Raw genomic sequence first — 17234 nt, 5'->3', positions numbered from 1 at the left:
CCATTACCAAGAAGCAGGCTAGGCTGGGCATGGTGGCTCACGCCTGTAATCCTAGCACTCTGGGAGGCCAAGGTGGGAGAGTCGCTTGAGTTTAGGAGTTCGAGACCAGCCTGACAAAGAGTGAGACCCTATCTCTACTAAAAATAGAAAAATTAGCCATGTGTGGTGGCACGTGCCTGTAGTTCCAACTACTGGGAAGGCTGAGGCAGGAGGCTCACTTGAGCACAGGAGTTTGAGGTTGCTGTGAGCTAGGCTGACATCACTCAACCCTGAGTGAGAGTCTGTCGAAAAAAAGAAAAAAGGAGCAGGCTAGAGGGCAGGAATAGGACCTGAACCAGCCACTCTCCAAGGACACGGACTGAATCCAGACAGGAGGCAACAGCAAGTAAATTTCTTCTCCCCCAAAACACCAGCTTAGAAGCAGATTGGTTTGCTTCACAATATGTTTAATACAAAATGGCAGCAGCCACTGTGCAACTGTAACAAAATTAGCCACAGGGTGTCTAGAGAAATGGAGTCTGGCCAGCCAATCCAGGCCTGCATGGGCAGGGCCTTCGCCTGCTGCCCAGTCAGCTGCAGATGGTCACACGGCCAGGCCTGGACGGTGTCGTGGCAGGGCAGCGTGGAGTGGAGGCTGGGGTGCCGCCGAGGAGCTGACCCTGCAGGAGCACACAGACACGCCGCCCTCTGCCCTACTGCAGACTGCCTCAGCAGCACACGTGTCCACAGGCTGCTGGGAGCTGATGCCTGTGGAAACTGGCAGAAACAGGGCTAGGTTTTTTATTTTTTTCTCCAGAAAAGAGTCTACAAGTTGATTATCCTTTATCCAAAATGCTTGGAAGCAGAAATGTTTCAGATTTCAAATTTTCAGATTAGGGATACTCAACCTATACCAGGTTCCAGTGAATGGAGAGGGGCAATGCTTTCGCCGTACTTGAGCAGAGGCATTCCTTGCAGAGGCTCACCCAAGAGAAAGGGTGGGCACCTGCATGCTTCTAGGTGCCCACCCTGATGTGGGAGCATCGGGCTCAGAAGTTGGAGAACGAGGGCAAGGCTTATCCCAGCAACCTTCGACTCCTGCAGAGTCCATCTTAAGCCACTGAAGCTGCCCTGGCTGGCTGGCCCGGCGGTGAGGTCCGTGGTGCTCCGCAGCCGTGCAGAGGCCGGAGGGCTGACACAAGAAGGGCAGCTGAGCAGCAGGCCTGCTTCAGGCAGGGCAGGAGAGCCGCCACGTCTCCACTTGCAAAGAAAGGCCTCTAGGTGCTGGGAAAAGGGTCTTGAGCTAGTCAAAGTCTGTGTTGAAGGCTCTGCCAATGATCAGCCGCCTCACCTCACTGGTCCCAGCCCCGATCTCATATAGTTTGGCATCTCGCAGAAGGCGGCCCATGGGAAAATCATTGATGTAGCCATTGCCACCTGCAGTTGGGATTTGGGCAGAGAAAAAAGGACAACAGGGGAAGTGATGGGCAGAGGGAAGAGTAAAGAAAACAAACAGAAGGCCAAGTCCGTGGAAAGAGGTCATAGGAGAGACTGATTAGAGAGAGGCAGCAAACAGCAGTGAGAGGGAGAGATTTGGGGAGTACAGTAGTCCCCCTTATTATACTTGGCTGATGCATCCCAAGACCCAGAGAGGATGCTGAAACCTCGGACAGAACTGAACTCTGTATATACTGTTTTTTCCTGTATACCTATATACCTAAGATAAAGTTTGTCAGTTAGGCACAGTAAGAGATTAACAACAACAGTAAAAGACAACAATTGGCCAGGTGCGGTGACTCACGCCTGTAATCCTAGCACTCTGGGAGGCCTAGGCAGGTGGATTGCTCAAGGTCAGGAGTTTGAAATCAGCCCGAGCGAGACCCTGTCTCTACTAAAAATAGAAAGAAATTAATTTGGCCAACTAAAAATATATAGAAAAAAAATTAGCTGGGCATGGTGGCACATGCCTATAGTCCCAGCTACTTGGGAGGCTGAGGCAGGAGGATCGCCTGAGCCCAAGAGTCTGAGGTTGCTGTGAGCTAGGCTGACGCCACAGCACTCTAGCCCAGGCAACAGAGTGAGACTCTGACTCAAAAAAAAAAAAAAAAAAAAAAGAAAAGAAAAGAAAAGAAAAAAAAGAGAACAATTATAACAATATGCCAGCATCATTACTCTTGCACTTTGGGGCCATTGTGAGGTAACATAAAGGTTACTTGAAGGCAAGCGCTGTGATCCCAACACAGTCGATCACATAAGCCACACGGCGACTAAGGAGCAGGTAGCACAGGAAGCATGGATATGCTGGACAAAGGACTCACATCCTGGCGAGGGGGCAGAGTGGGATGGTGGCAAGATTTCATCACACTTTTCAGAACATCATGCAATTTAAAACTTATGAATTAATGCTGAAATTTTCCATTTAGCATTTTTGGGCCCAGGTTGACTACGTATAACTAAAACCATGGAAAGAGAAACCGAGGATAAGGAGGGACTACTAAACCTTACTGGGGGTAGGGTAGACAAGGGGCTGGAGCTGGAAGGCCACGCAGAGCGCCAACGATCCCAGGCAAAGAAAGGGGAGAACCACTGAGGACATGCGAAGGGGGAAGGCACTGGCGTGGCGGAGCGAGCATCCACAGCTAGGCTGTCTGGCTCAAGTCTGCTCGTAACCACCGCGCGGCACTGACACTGGCTGTTCCACCCGAGACCTCTCTCTGTCCCCATTTCCTGGTGTCTATGAGGGCAGGCGGGGAGCATGAGAGGCTCGCGTGGCTGAGGGTCGCAGTCTTCTCATTTGCTTTCCAATTCCTCCTCGTAACTGGGGCAGGGGGCGCCTAAAGGAGCCAGCTCAGCTGCGCCTAGCTTAAGCGGAGCGCGGGGTGGAAGCAAACTTCCTTCCGAGGCAGCCCAGGAGTGAGGGCAGCCCTGGGAGTGGGGAGCGGGGCCACTCACCGAAACACTGAATGCCGTCCAGGGCTACCTTCGTGGCGCACTCGGCGGCGTAAAGAATCGCCCCCGCGCAGTCCTACGGGAGGAGGCGCGGCTCAGCGGCCGTGCACGTGCACGCGGAGCGCAGCCCCGCCGCCAGCCCACTGCGCCCGCCTCTCCCTCCGCGGAGGCCGGCCCTCACCTTGGCAGTGCAGTGGCCCTCATCGCAGGCCTTCGCGACGTTGTAGACGTACTGCCGACTGGCCATGAGGCGGGTGTACATGTCGGCCATTTTCCCCTGCATCAGCTGAGCACAAAGGGAGGTCACAGGTCAACATGCTGGAACACTCTTCCTAGTTACCAGCGGCAGCAATGAGGAGTGGGGACGCAGGGGCACAGAGAGGAGATGGGACTTGCCCAGAATGACAGGGATGGAAGCAGGTCGGGGAGTTAAGGCCAGAGAGCTGCCGCTCCACTATGGTCACTGCACCCTGAAATGCCTCTTGCTGTCTCTGAAGGGCATTGTTCCCAAGGCACCATCTACCAAACCTTTGTTACCTTCTAGCAGCCTCTTCAGACCTGAAGGGCTGACTAGAAGTGCCACTCCCTTTCCCCTATGCTCTCAACAACCTGCAATGCATCACCCTCCAACCTACTTTTTTTTTTTTTTTAGACAGAGTCTCGCTTTGTTGCCCAGGTTAGAGTGAGTGCCGTGGCATCAGCCTAGCTCACAGCAACCTCAAACTCCTGGGCTCAAGCAATCCTGCTGCCTCAGCCTCTCGAGTAGCTGGGACTATAGGCATGCGCCACCATGCCTGGCTAATTTTTTCTATATATATTAGTTGGCCAATTAATTTATTTCTATTTTTAGTAGAGACGGGGTCTTGCTCTTGCTCAGGCTGGTTTCGAACTCCTGACCTCGAGCAATCCGCCCGCCTTGGCCTCCCAGAGTGCTAGGATTACAGGCGTGAGCCACCATGCCGGGCCCCAACCTACCTTTTGATATCTAGTTCATTCACCTCAAACAGGAGTTGAAGTGACAATGTGATGAACTTCCTGACAATTTCCAAAGCTAGGCTGCATGCTGAGGAAGCCCACATTCCAAGCGTTCAAACTCATTTCAGTAGGGAAGCATGGCCAATAACCCCACTTCCTCATTCTTTAAAGAAAACTTGCACCCAGTGAAAGAGTGCTTGTCAGCAAAAGCATCCCACTCACCTGGAAGTGGCCGATCTTCTGGCCAAAGGCTTCCCTCATGTGCAGGTAAGGAATAGTGTGGTCCAGGACGGCTTGCATGAGCCTGGCAGAAAGGAGAAAGGTGCAGTGGAGGCACCTCATTGTCCCTCCCACCGGGTGGCAAAGTGCCAGTGTACAAAGGACTGTGGGGAGAGCTTGGCAAGGTCAGGAGCTGCAGTCCCAGGGAGGAGAAAAGGAGCCTAGAACTCCTGTCACCCTGCCTAGTTACCCACTGACTGCCCAGAGGCAGGAGTGGCGTGACCTCTGCAGTCCAGGGGTGTTAGAGCCCAGGTGTCTCCCGGCGCAGTTAAGCAATACTGCTCCTCAGGCCTTTTGTCTGTCACTTAATGATAATTCCCTTTTGCATGAAGAAATTAAACATGGGAAAAGGAGGTTCTTTTTGTCTCCAGGGGAGTACAGCAGCAGCTCCCTTTGGCCCCCCCAGGGGAAGGCTGCTGTTGATGGCGCCACCAACCAGGGAGGGAGACAGAGCTCGGCTCTCTGTGAAGACTCACACTCACCCGAGGGGCCCCCCAGCCAGCACCAGCCGCTCCAGGTCCAGCCCACTCATGAGCACGTACACGCCTTTACTCTCATGGCCCAGGATGTTGGCAGCTGCCGGGGTAAGTGCCGGTCAGAGGGAGAGAGCAGTCCATGGCCACCTCACTTTTATAAAAAGCATTACATTTGGTAACATGGCTCTCAAACAAGGCACTAAAATATGCCACTTGACCTTGCACTAGGGTTCTGGGCGAGAGAAAAGAATGGCATTTACCCCTTCCAGTCAGAAGTGGGGCCGCCAGGACCCCCACACCATCCTGGAGACCAGACACAAAGCCCTAAGTTGCTAGACCTTTCCCTTCTCTCTCTGCACTCCCTCGGACGGGAAAGGAGAAAAGCTAATTGGTTTAGAAGTCATCCAAATCCTCCCTGGTTCTTTCTATAAATGCTCCCCCAGGTGGAGTCTGCTCTGGTCCAATGTCACCTCCCTGCAGGGTGGTCCATAAAAGCCTCTTTGTCCAGGATACAGCCATTCAGAGCTAGTGACAGAAGCTGCTGAACACCTCTCCACCCAGTTATCCAGGACACTGGAAGGCCTTGGGAGGTATGGGCAGAAAACTGAAGTACAAAAAGTTGACACCACTCTCCTGCCTTTAATGCAGGCTGGATTTTTTCCTGTCAATAAGGAAGGATCTGCACGGCCCCCCCTCCCTAGATGTTCCTTGTAATCAAAGCTTATTTTTCTGGTCTGGCAAGTCGTAGGGGAGGAACAGTGTGTGGCTGAGGCACAGGGCAAACCTAACTGGCCATCAAACTCACACACCCTTGCCCTTGGTCTCAGCAGCACATGATGGGTGTGCTGGCTTGACCACAGTGCCATACTGCATCGCGTTTTCAGTTCCATGTCAAGAAAGAAAATACTCAAACTGAATTGCCTTCTCTTCATGGAGCCTGGCTTTTGTCAGTTTATTCAGATGTATCTTTGAGCACCGTTAATGAATAACTCACACAGCCTGTACAGAAGACTGACTTTAGGACATTAGTGGACTCGGGTAGACCTGACCTTTCTCCTCCAGCTACTGGAATACAAACCCCAAGCAGAGTTTGTCACCCACAAAGGAAACATTGTCCTTCACCTCAGTCCATCAGGTATATAGCTGCAGGGGCTCTGGCCAGGAAGGACACCTGTCTGGCAGCCCTGGGCCATAGTCTAGCCACATGTGGTTGAAGAGCTAACAATGGTGAACCTCTCTAACCAAGAGATAAGCTTTCTCGGTTTAAGAACAGCCAGATTAGGCCAGGCACCATGGCTCACTCCTGTAATCCTAGCACTCTAGAAGGCCAAAGCGGGAGGATCACTAGAGGTCAGGAGTTTGAAACTAGCCTGAGCAAGAGTGAGACCCTATCTCTACTAAAAATAGAAAGAAATTAGCTGGACAACTAAAAATATATAGAAAAAATTAGCCGGGCATGGTGGTGCATGCCTGTAGTCCCAGCTACTCAGGAGGCTGAGACAGTAGGATTGCTTAAGCCCAGGAGTTTGAGGTTGCTGTGAGCTAGGCTGATGACATGGCACTCTAGCCCAGGCAACAGAGTGAGACTCTGTCACCAATAAAAAAAAGAACGGCCAGATTAGCTTGTGAAGGGGTCAGGACAGGGGCTCCCCCATTCTCAGAGACACTTACCAGGAACCTTGCAGTCTTCAAAGATGAGCTCGCAGGTGTTAGAGCCCCTCATCCCCAGCTTGTCAAGCTTCTTGGAGGTGCTGAAGCCAGGCATACCCTTTACAGGAAACAGAAGGTGGCCCTGATTACAGACCAGCCCCAAGGGGGCCTAGAAAAGGGAAGGCCCCTCCCTTAGAAGAAGTTGCCTTCCTATCCAGTCCTTGTACCTGCATGGCACACCAGCATCCTATGCCCCTCTCCTGTGCCCTACCCCTGAACCCTCCGGTGCCAGTGCCACATCCTGATCCCAGTCTCCTCTGCTGCTGGCTGGTGCTCTCCCCAGTTCTCAATGAAGCAGATCTTCCTCAGTGAAACACCCAGTCCCCTGATGCCTCCTAAGCCTCCTTAGCCTTACTTCCTTTCCCCAGGGGACATCACTTCCAAGATACTCACCAGCTCACTCAATTCCTTTGCCCCCTTGTTCTTCTGTCATCTGTACCCAATGGGATCCCGGCAGAGATGAACTGAACCACCTGCATGCTTTGAGCTAGATCATGCCGACACAGCAGGCATTGGCAAGTGACTAGTAGAGTGCTGGCACATGTTGGTCCCCCCCCAGGCTGACAAGGGTGGCATTACATAACCTTGAGATCTCCAATCTCAGCCAGGCCCTTTTCACTCCAACCTTAGACAGCTACTTTCTCCCTCTCACTCTGGAGGGTACTGCAAACCTTCACCACACTCTTGCATTAAACTCCCTACCAACTCCCCCAGCCCTCACAGGCGCCCGGCCTCCGACTCAGTAATCAGGAAGGTGGTTCCTCTACCATCACCTGCAACCCGTCCATAACTCTTCCCCCAGCTCACCATTGTGTTTTGCTCATCATTCCCACACATCTCAATTTCTCCCTCTGTTTTCCTTTCTGTTTACCAAAAATGTGTTCAGTTCTCCCTCATTCTTAAAAATAAACCTGAACCCCCAACTTTTAATTCTATCTAACTCCTGCTTTGTCTCCCTCTTGCTTTTGTTGTCAAGACCGTTAAAGGCACAGTCTTCAATCTCTACTTACCTCCCACCGACACCTCAGTTTCCCACACCGTGCTCGTGGGGCTCACCAGTGGCATCCTGATTACTACCCAAGTCCTGGCCTCCTTCCAGCCCTCCTCTTCCTGGACCTCTTTGAATGACCTGTCACTGGGGAAGTCTACACCTTCAGACCTGAGCCACTCCCCTGGACTTGAATTTTTGGCCACCCTCCTCTCAGTCTGCCCTCTGCCCTACTGCCACCCCCAGGGGTCTTGCAGAGCACACGACACTGATCACATTTGAGATCAGTGGAAGAGGGCCATCTCCGATGCCAATGTCAGGGTGCCACTGTAGATAGGTCGCACAGCCACCTACACTCACCTTCTCCACAATGAAGGCTGTGATGCCCCGAGAAGCTGGCACAGCAGCCAGGTTAGTCTTGGCATAGACTATAAGGACATCAGCATCAGGGCCATTGGTGATCCAGAACTTGTTGCCATTCAGAATGTAGTGATCTCCTAAGGGGAGGATGTTGGCTATTAACTCAGGCTGTCTTTTTTTTTTTTTTTTTTTTCCAGTTACTAGGTAATATTTTTATTTCTTCTTCTTCTTTATTTCAGCATATTATGGGGGTACAAATGTTAAGGTTACGTATATTGCCCATGCTCCCCCTCCCCCCAGCTCAAGCTGTCTTGACCTGTCTCACTCAGCCAGGCAGTCCACAGACCTACTGAGCAAGAAGCTGCCCAGCTGAGAAAGTTCTGGAATCCCAGCAAGAGACACCCCCAATTGCTGTTCTCTCAACCTAATAGTCAGTCCTTCTGCCCATTTTAGCTTTCAAGTCAAGAGTCACCTCACCTTTGCTTTCTGCTTTGAGCTTCATGGAAACAACATCAGAGCCAGCATTGGGCTCGCTCATGGCCAGGGCTCCGATGTACTCGCCGCTGATCAGCTGCAAGAAAAACCCCAGCGGGCCCCGTTATGACCTTGGAGTACCCTATGGCAGCTCACTGATACTGCTTCCCATTGGCACTATGCTCCTTCAAATTCTCTCTCAGACCTGGGTACTGGTAAAGTCCTCCAAGTCTCTTCTAAGAAGCCCAATATCTACAAGGCTGAAAATGTCTCTCCTTTTTCCATTCCCTTTGCAAGGGAAGCTAGTCCTTCTCGTCTTATTCTTAATGTGCTCTTCAAGGCCGGGCACAGTGGCTCACACCTGTAATCCTAGCACTCTGGGAGGCCGAGGCGGGCGGATTGCTCAAGGTCAGGAGTTGGAAACCAGCTTGAGCAAGAGTGAGACCCCGTCTCTACTATAAATAGAAAGAAATTAATTGGCCAACTAATATATATAGAAAAAATTAGCTGGGCATGGTGGTACATGCCTGTAGTCCCAGCTACTCGGGAGGCTGAGGCAGCAGGATTGCTTAAGCCCAGGAGTTTGAGGTTGCTGTGAGCTAGGCTGATGCCATGGCACTCACTCTAGCCTGGGCAACAAAGTGAGTCTCTGTCTCCAAAAAAAAAGAAAAAATGTGCTCTTCAAATGTCCTTTTGTTGTCCAACTCAGAAGTTCTGGCCCTATTTTAATTGTTTTTACTCAAGCATTTTAAAGCAATTTTTAGCTCCTTCCTAACCACATGTGGTTCATGGGAACATGCTACAGAAAGCAAAACTGACTGGCCTCCACCAAGGGGAGAGGGTACGTTGTGGTTGGCACTTGCACGGGGAGATCAGTGTGTTTTATTCATTTCCATTTTCTCACCTTGGGGAGATACTTCTCCTTCTGGGCCTCATTCCCATTGCGCACAATCTGGTTGACGCAGAGGTTGGAGTGGGCACCGTAACTGAGCCCCACTGATCCAGAAGCTCGGGATATCTCCTCCATCACCACCACGTGTTCTAGGTAGCCCAGGCCGGAGCCGCCATACTGAACTGGGAGAGGGGTGGTACACAGGAATGGAAAAAATAGCCCAGATTAAATTGGGACACCAACAGGAATGTTACATATTTTGGCAGAACAGAAACACCCTTGTAGGGCTGGGCGCTGTGGCTCACGCCTGTAATCCTAACACTCTGGGAGGCTGAGGTAGGCAGATTGCTCAAGGTCAGGAGTTCAAAACCAGCCTGAGCAAGAGTGAGACCCCGTCTCTACTATAAATAGAAAGAAATTAATTGGCCAACTAATATATATAGAAAAAGTTAGCCGGGCATGGTGGCACATGCCTGTAGTCCCAGCTACTCAGGAGGCTGAGGCAGGAGGATTGCTTGAGCCCAGGAGTTGGAGGTTGCTGTGAGCTAGGCTGATGCCACGGCACTCACTCTAGCCTGGGCAACAAAGTGAGACTCTGTCTCAAAAAAAAAAAAAAAAAAGACACCCTTGTAGCACCTATTCCGAGTTCCCCCTAGCAAGGTTAATTCTGGTTACAACCTCACAGAACTGGTTTTGCCTGCTGCTTGCTGCTGGGCTGAGGTGTGGCTGAGAGAATAAACATTACAACTCCTGCTTTATCCCAGACAGACCTCTGCTAAGGATGTGTGTGCCAAAGGCCTAAGAAAGGTTAGCAGATTTTATAGCATAGGTTTGGACCCAAAGAAGCAAGACTGGAAATGGGACAGGAGAGCTGCAACCTGCGGGAAAATCTGGAGGTGGGCTGTGCAGTGGAGGGCAGAGCGATGCTGGTAAGGAATTTCAGAACACCTAATAAAAAATGAGGTTTGTCCTTAGCAGCAGATCCAAACTCAACGTAGCTGTGTCATCTGGTACTACCTCCTACCCTTGCTGCTTGGGTGAAGCCCAGCAAGGCCCCCTGCACATGTTCATGCTGGTCCTGGGCTCTAGGGGAAGCTTGACTTGACCCCTACAACTCTAGGAAGGAAAGCCCAAAGGCAAGTGACATTAGGAATAGTCATTAGGAAATCATGCAGAAACCAGAACTCATGTCTAGCTTTCTTTTCCAGGTTCTCCCTTGAAAGGGTTTTCATCTGATTTTTTGTTTAGTTTTTTGTTGTTGTTTTTATTTTTTTGAGACAGAGTCTCACTTTGTTGCCCAGGCTAGAGTGAGTGCCGTGGCATCAGCCTAGCTCACAGCAACCTCAATCTCCTGGACTCAAGCAATCCTCTTGCCTTAGCCTCCCAAGTAGCTAGGACTACAGGCATGCGCCACCATGCGCGGCTGATTTTTTCTGTATATATTAGTTGGCCAATTAATTTCTTTCTATTTCTAGTAGAGATGGGGTCTCACTCTTGCTCAGGTTGGTTTCAAACTCCTGAACTCAAACGATCTGCCCGCCTCGGCCTCCCAGAGTGCTAAGATTATAGGCGTGAGCCACCGCGCCCGGCCCTTGTTTTGTTTTTTGAGATAGGGTCTCGCTCTGTCACGAAGGCTAGAGTGCAATGGCATCATCATAGCTGGCTGCAGCCGTGAGCTCCTGGGCTCAAGTGATCCTCCTTATCTCAGCCTCCTGAATCGCTGGGAATACAAGTGCTTGCCACTACACCTGTCTAAATTTTCTATTTTTTCATGGAGACAGGGTCTCTACTTGAACTGTTGGTCTCAAGGAATCCTCCTGCCCTCAGCCTCCCAAGTGCTAGGATTACAGGCGCGAGCCACTGCCCCCAGCCTTCATCTGATTTCTAATTGCCTCTTTCTTCCATTAAATATTACCTGACTCAGAAGAATATTCTCTATGAGGGGCAAGGCTCACAAACCCCCCAAAACACAATGGGAGAAAGTCTTGTTTAAGAGATTCCAGGCCAGGCATCGTGGCTCACACTTGTAGTGAGACTCTGTCTCAAAAAAAAAAAAAAAAAAGAGATTCCAGCAGCTTTTCCCAACCATTTTACATTAAGATGGTCTCAAGGGCTGGGCGCGGTGGCTCATACCTGTAATCCTAGCTCTCTGGGAGGCCAGAGGCAGGATTGCTCAAGGTCAGGAGTTGGAAACCAGCTTGAGCAAGAGTGAGACCCCGTCTCTACTATAAATAGAAAGAAATTAATTGGCCAACTAATATATAGAGAAAAATTAGCCAGGCATGGTGGCACATGCCTGTAGTCCCAGCTATTCAGGAGGCTGAGGCAGTAGGATTGTTTGAGCCCAGGAGTTTGAGGTTGCTGTGAGCTAGGCTGATGCCACGGCACTCACTCTAGCCTGGGCAACAAAGCGAGACTCTGTCTCAAAAAAAAAAAAGAAAAGATGGTCTCAATTAATTTTTAAGAGGTTTCATTTTATCATTATTCATGATTTAACTTTCTATAATCAGCTCAAATCCCATGAACTATCCTATAGTGGTGATGAGAAGATATAAGTAGAAGTACATTGTGTTCCACCCCTATTCTCATGCCCAGAGTGAACACAGAGCCAAGCAGAGTAGGCTGTAGAGGCCTTGGTTGCTGAGGCCACAGGTTCACTTCTTTATTGGGTACTGCAAGCCAGGATGGGCCTCTCTTTCAGGGGCTAACAACCCAACCAGAGCCTATGAGCTCCCTGGGCTCTCCCCCTGAAAAAAGTAGTTAAGATCCCCAGGGGGCTGGGTATAGTGGTTCCCCACTGTAATCCCAGCACTTTAGGAGGTGGGAGGATCACTAGAAGCCAGGAGTTCAAGACCAGCCTGGGCAACATATTGAGACCCCTGTCTCTACAAAAAAAAATTTTTTTTAATTAGCCAGGGGCTGGGAGTGGTAGCTAACACCTGTAATCCTAGCACTCTGGGTGGCTGAGGTGGGAAGATTGCTTGAGGTCAGGAGTTCAAGACCAACCTGAACAAGAACAAGACCCCATTTCTACAAAAAATAGAAAAAAATTAGCTGGGCATGGTGGTGGGCACCTGTAGTCCCAGCTACTTGAAAGGCTGAGGCACGAGAATCACTTTAGCCCAGGTGTTCAAGGCTGCTATATAAGCTATGATCATGCCATTGCACTCTAGCCTGAGCGACAGAGCAAGACTCCATCTCTAAAAAAAAATTAAAAAAAAAAAAGATGCACCACATGCACTTACCATCAAATTGGTATTTACTGATCAACACTTAAGTGCACATATAATAATAACATTCATTGGGTGTCAGGCAGGTGGGAGGGGGAAATGGGGATGGGTATATATACACCTAATGGGTGTGGTACACACTGTCTGGGGAATGGACATACTTGAAGCTCTGACTCAGGTGGGGCAAGGGTAACATACATAACCTAAACATTTGTACCCCTACAATATGCTGAAATAAAAAAAATAATAAAAAAAGAAATATGAATAATAATACTAACTTTCAAGGTTTGTTGTGTGGATCAAATGAGATAATCTGTGTGCTTTCTTACTGTGCCAGAATTATTACAAGTAGTTGCTCAATAAGAGATAGATGATAATGATGGTATTTTGCAAGACCAAAAAAAAAAAAAAAATCCCTAGGAGACAATGGGCAGGCCCATGTTTAATGGGAGAGCCCATTAGTAACTCTTTTTTTTGGAGACAGAGTCTCACTCTGTTGCCCGGGCTAAAGTGCTGTGGTATTAACCTAGCTCACAGCAAGCTCAAACTCCTGGGCTCAAGTGATCCTTCGGCCTCAGCCTCCCGAGTAGCTGGGACTACGGGCATGCACCACCATGCCCAGCTAATTTTTTCTATATATTTCAGTTGCCCAATTAATTTGCTTTCTATTTTTATTTATTTTTTTGAGACAGAGTCTCGCTTTGTTGCCCAAGCTAGAGTGAATGCCGTGGCATCAGCCTAGCTCACAACAACCTCAAACTCCTGGGCTCAAGTGATCCTCCTGTCTCAGGCTCCTGAGTAGCTGGGACTACAGGCATGTGCCACCATGCCCAGCTAATTTTTTCTATATATTTCAGTTGGCCAATTAATTTATTTCTATTTATAGTAGAGACAGGGTCTCACTCTTGCTCAGGCTGGTTATGAACTCCTGACCTTGAGCAATCCGCCCGCCTCGGCCTCCCAGAGTGCTAGGATTACAGGCATGAGCCACTGCGCCTGGCCTGGGAGAGCCCATTAATCACATCATCTGGCCACCTCACTTGGAGGCCTGAGCAGGTGCCCCTCTCACCTGTACCCCTATCTGCTCCCAAATGAGCTCCAGGGCCAAACTGCCTATGCCAAAGACATAGGCAGTCCCCACAGGGACACACTTGCCCTGAGTGTTCCTGCCTAGAAGCCACTGATAGGACATTAGCTTAGGGATTAGAGGAGCCAGTAAAACCAAGGTACTATGACAACCATTCAACCCACAGTTTTCTCTCCAAATCACCTGGAGGAACCCATTAAGTACGCAGAGTTCAAGAGTCTGAGTGATCCTGTCCCAAGTGAGCTGTACCGACCCAATCCCTTTGTTTGTTCAACATCACTATCTAAAGAAAAAAGTAGAACTTTCTCAGGTCTGGGGTTTCTTCAATTGTGTTATCTTCCCTCCCCCTTCCTGCTTCTTTTGAGACAAACAAGAGAAAAGTTCTCTTTAGGGAAACAAACTATACTCACCAGGGGCCGTGATGCCCAGTACTCCCAGGCTCCCCAGCTGCTTCCAAAACTCCTGCCAACAGATCGGAGTGGAGTGAAGTGAGTTGTGAGAAGGCAGCCAGTCACATATGTGGCTGGCACAATGAGACCCAAACACTTCAGATAGAGGGGCTGCAATCCGAGGGAGGCTTTGTTTACCAGAAGACTGTGCAAACCCTTCCAGGCAGCATACTCGGCCCAGCTCCCAGCCTGCCCCTTGCCCAGGTATCACCACTCACCCTCAGGTTCTTGAACTCGTTGCTATGATCAATCTCCTGGGCCTTGGGGGCCAGGTGCTCCTGAAGGAACTTAGCCATGGTCTGACGAAGCTACAGGGACAGAGGTGGATAGATGCCACTGAAACCAAGACATTATTGCCACTGAGGACAGTGTCTCCACTACTGAGAACACATTCAGGGAAACAGGCCACAGTAACCTCACCACACAGCATCAGACTGAAACTGAGAGGCCTCACTAGTTACGTGTCTTCGGGGATGGTCTCCATCCCTTTTGCTTAAAATCTGCAGCCTCGACATCCTAAAGGTAATTTTTAAAATGTCACTCCCCTACATAAAATCATTCCATTGTACTTAGAATGAAATACAAACTCCCTACTCAGGCCTACAAGGCCCTGCACGAGCTGATCCCAGCTAACTCTTCCAGCCTTCCCCAATACCCTTCCATCCTGTACCCACTGGGCTCCAGCCACACCCCACACCCTTGGGACTCAGTCCCTTTAGGTGTCAGGTCATTTTAGGTCCCCTGGAGCCTTTGGCTAAAAAAGGACAGATTACTCAAAGAGATTAGAAACTCCTCTTGTCACAAAGGTTTTGAAAACTAGGATTAAATCCGTTCTGGCTAAGGTGACTCAATCTACTGGCTATAAACCCAGATAAACTTTGGAGCTGTCGGGAGGCTAGCAGACTTGCTTAGAGTCCAGGAAGGCTCTGCTTCAGCTCCATTCGTAACTACTTCATTCAAGTTCTTTTTCAACTTTGTGCCTTGACCCAATGGGCTGAAGAATTATAGATCACACTGTGCCGTTTTAAACCCCCAAAGTATTTATTCAAAAAAGATTCCCTGATGATAATGATGATGAATCAGATTTGAGAGCCATGTCTTGGCGTGCTCAGATACAAGTAGACTACATATAGATTAAGGGCCCTTTTGCCACATGGGATAGTATGGGCCAATCCTCCACGAAAACACCCTCAGCCTCCCGGGTGTTTCTTGGCCTTCACTCCTGCTACCTACCTCCAGCAGCATGCCTCACATTCTCAAATCTTTCCTCCACACACGTGAGGCTGAGGTTACAGGCCCGGCCTGAAGCGGGAGGACCAGTGTCCCCCTCCCACCCCCAGGCTGGCGCGCCTACAGCCCTGCCAGCACAAGCCGTGGCTGGGCGAGCGCGGGGCGGGGAAGTGCGGAGGGGACCACTGAGCTGGGCTGATGGGGCAGGGGCAGGAGGCCTTGGGGTCGGGAAGGGGGTCAGTTTCCTTACCTGCTTCTGCTCCTCGCTTAGCCCGTTGATCGCATCGTCCACGGGCAGCAGCGAGTGGGCCCGCTGGGGAACGAGGCCGGCGAGCGGTGGCAGTGGCGGCCGCAGCCTCCAGCTGGCCACACGCCGTCCCAGCAGCTGAGCAGCAGTCGCCATCTCTGTCTTGCACGGGGAAGCGGAGCTGCAGTTGAGCCAGCTCTTCTGGCTGCAATCCAGGCTTCGCCGGCGCGCAGACCCGCAAGGTGGAGGGGGAAATGGGTGGGTCTGCAGCAGCCAATCACCGCCCGCGGCCCGCCAGAGGCCGCGCTGCCCTTGGCAGCCGCGCGAGCCAATCGGCGGTGCCAGTCACGCCTCCGCCCAGGGCTCTGTAGCCGCGCGAGCCAATCAGCGGTGCCAGTCACGCCTCCGCCCAGGGCTCTGTAGCCGCGCGAGCCAATCAGCGGTGCCAGTCACGCCTCCGCCCAGGGCTCTGGCGCGCAGCGCGCTGGAACTGCCCGCGTCCTTCCTGGGGTGGGGTTGTTTTTGTTTTGGGGTAGAAAAGCAAGGAAAGTGTCTTTTCTTTTGAGCCCGCAATATAGCATCTCCCAGCGTTGAAATAGTAGCCCCTAACCGCAGAAATCTATCTCTGTGGGAAAGCTGTGTTAAAATAGCAATCGGAAAACTGCCCGAATTGCGCAGTAAATTGGTCAAGCGTTATCCGGAGAGCACTGCTGGTTCTGATGTGCACACTGATTGTAACTCGGTAAAGTTTGCTTTACTATGTAAAAGGCTTGTTGCCTGATTCGTGTTTTATGGGAAAAAGGTTAAGGAGTAACAGATGCTACTCGATTTACGACGGGGTTACTTCTAGATAAGCCCATCGTAAACTGAAAATTTTGTAAGTCGAAAATGCATTTTTTTACACATCTAACGTACCAAACACAGCTCAGCCTTGCCTACTGTAAAAGTGCTCAGAACATCAGAAACATTTGCGTTAGCGCTTTGTTTTTGTTTTTTTTTAAAGAGACAGGGTCTTGCTGTCTCCCAGGCTGAAGTGTAGTAGCGCTGTCATAGCTCACTGCAGCCTCGAACTCCTGTCCTGAAGCGATCCTCCTGCCTTGGCCTCCCAAAATGCTGAGATTATGGGTGTTAGCCACCGTGCCAGTCCACAAAACCGATTGTATAAAATAATGTTGTATATCTCAATTTATTGAATATTGTACCGTTTCCATTGAATGGGTCTTATTTTCTTACCATCAAAAAGTTGAAAAAATCTTGAACCACTGTAAATTGGAGATCATCAGCATTTAATACGTATTTAATATTGAATATTAAATAATATGTATTTATATATTATACTATACATATTAAATAAGATGTGTTGAATAGTAAGTAATGTTATTTAATGTACCATGAGAACAACAGTCAAGGCCGGGCGTGGTGGCCCACGCCTGTAATCCTAGCACTCTGGGAGGCTGAGGTGGGCAGATCGCTCAAGGTCAGGAGTTTGAAACCAGCCTGAGCAAAAGCAAGACCCTGTCTCTACAATAAATAGAAAGAAATTAATTGGCCAACTTATATAGAAAAAATTAGCCGGGCATGGTGGTACATGCCTGTAGTCCCAGCTACTCGGGAGGCTGAGGCAGTAGGATTGCTTGAGCCCAGGAGTTTGAGGTTGCTGTGAGCTAGGCTGATGCCACGGCACTCTAGCCAGGGCAACAGAGACTCTGACTCAAAAAAAACCCAAAAAACAAAAAACACCAGTCAAGACTATTTAAAATGGGAGTTTTAAAATGGGGCAGGAAAGGACAGGTATGTGAAGGGAAAGGAGAACTGATGGTATTCAGCCTCTATCCCCTTTCCCCTCTTGCTCTATTTTCCTTCTCCTCTGTGTTTTCCTCCTCCTCTGTGATAGGTCAAGGATCTTGAG

The 17234-nt window shown here is 50.0% G+C and overlaps 1 protein-coding gene across 2 annotated transcripts; it reads right to left on the bottom strand.

Moving 5' to 3' along the window:
* Positions 1-429: 429 nt before the first annotated feature.
* Positions 430-15590, bottom strand: IVD (isovaleryl-CoA dehydrogenase). Of its 2 annotated transcripts, XM_012766419.2 has the most exons (12): positions 15329-15590; positions 14067-14156; positions 13810-13861; positions 9095-9264; positions 8194-8287; positions 7717-7853; positions 6330-6426; positions 4665-4758; positions 4126-4207; positions 3110-3214; positions 2932-3004; positions 430-1416 (listed from the first exon to the last, which is right to left on the bottom strand). In XM_012766419.2, exons 1-12 carry the CDS (start codon positions 15479-15481, stop codon positions 1283-1285), a joined length of 1281 nt encoding a protein of 426 aa, XP_012621873.1. In that variant the 5' UTR covers positions 15482-15590; the 3' UTR covers positions 430-1282. The 2 variants fall into 2 exon arrangements, with proteins under 2 accessions (XP_012621873.1, XP_012621874.1); XM_012766420.2 differs by lacking the exon at positions 2932-3004.
* Between the last annotated feature and the right edge of the window lie 1644 nt (positions 15591-17234).

Source organism: Microcebus murinus, chromosome 6, assembly GCF_040939455.1.
Source record: "Microcebus murinus isolate Inina chromosome 6, M.murinus_Inina_mat1.0, whole genome shotgun sequence".
NCBI classification, from domain to species: domain Eukaryota; kingdom Metazoa; phylum Chordata; class Mammalia; order Primates; family Cheirogaleidae; genus Microcebus; species Microcebus murinus.
Note: the sequence above shows the minus strand (reverse complement) of the source record. Positions and strands in the feature narration are given on the sequence as shown.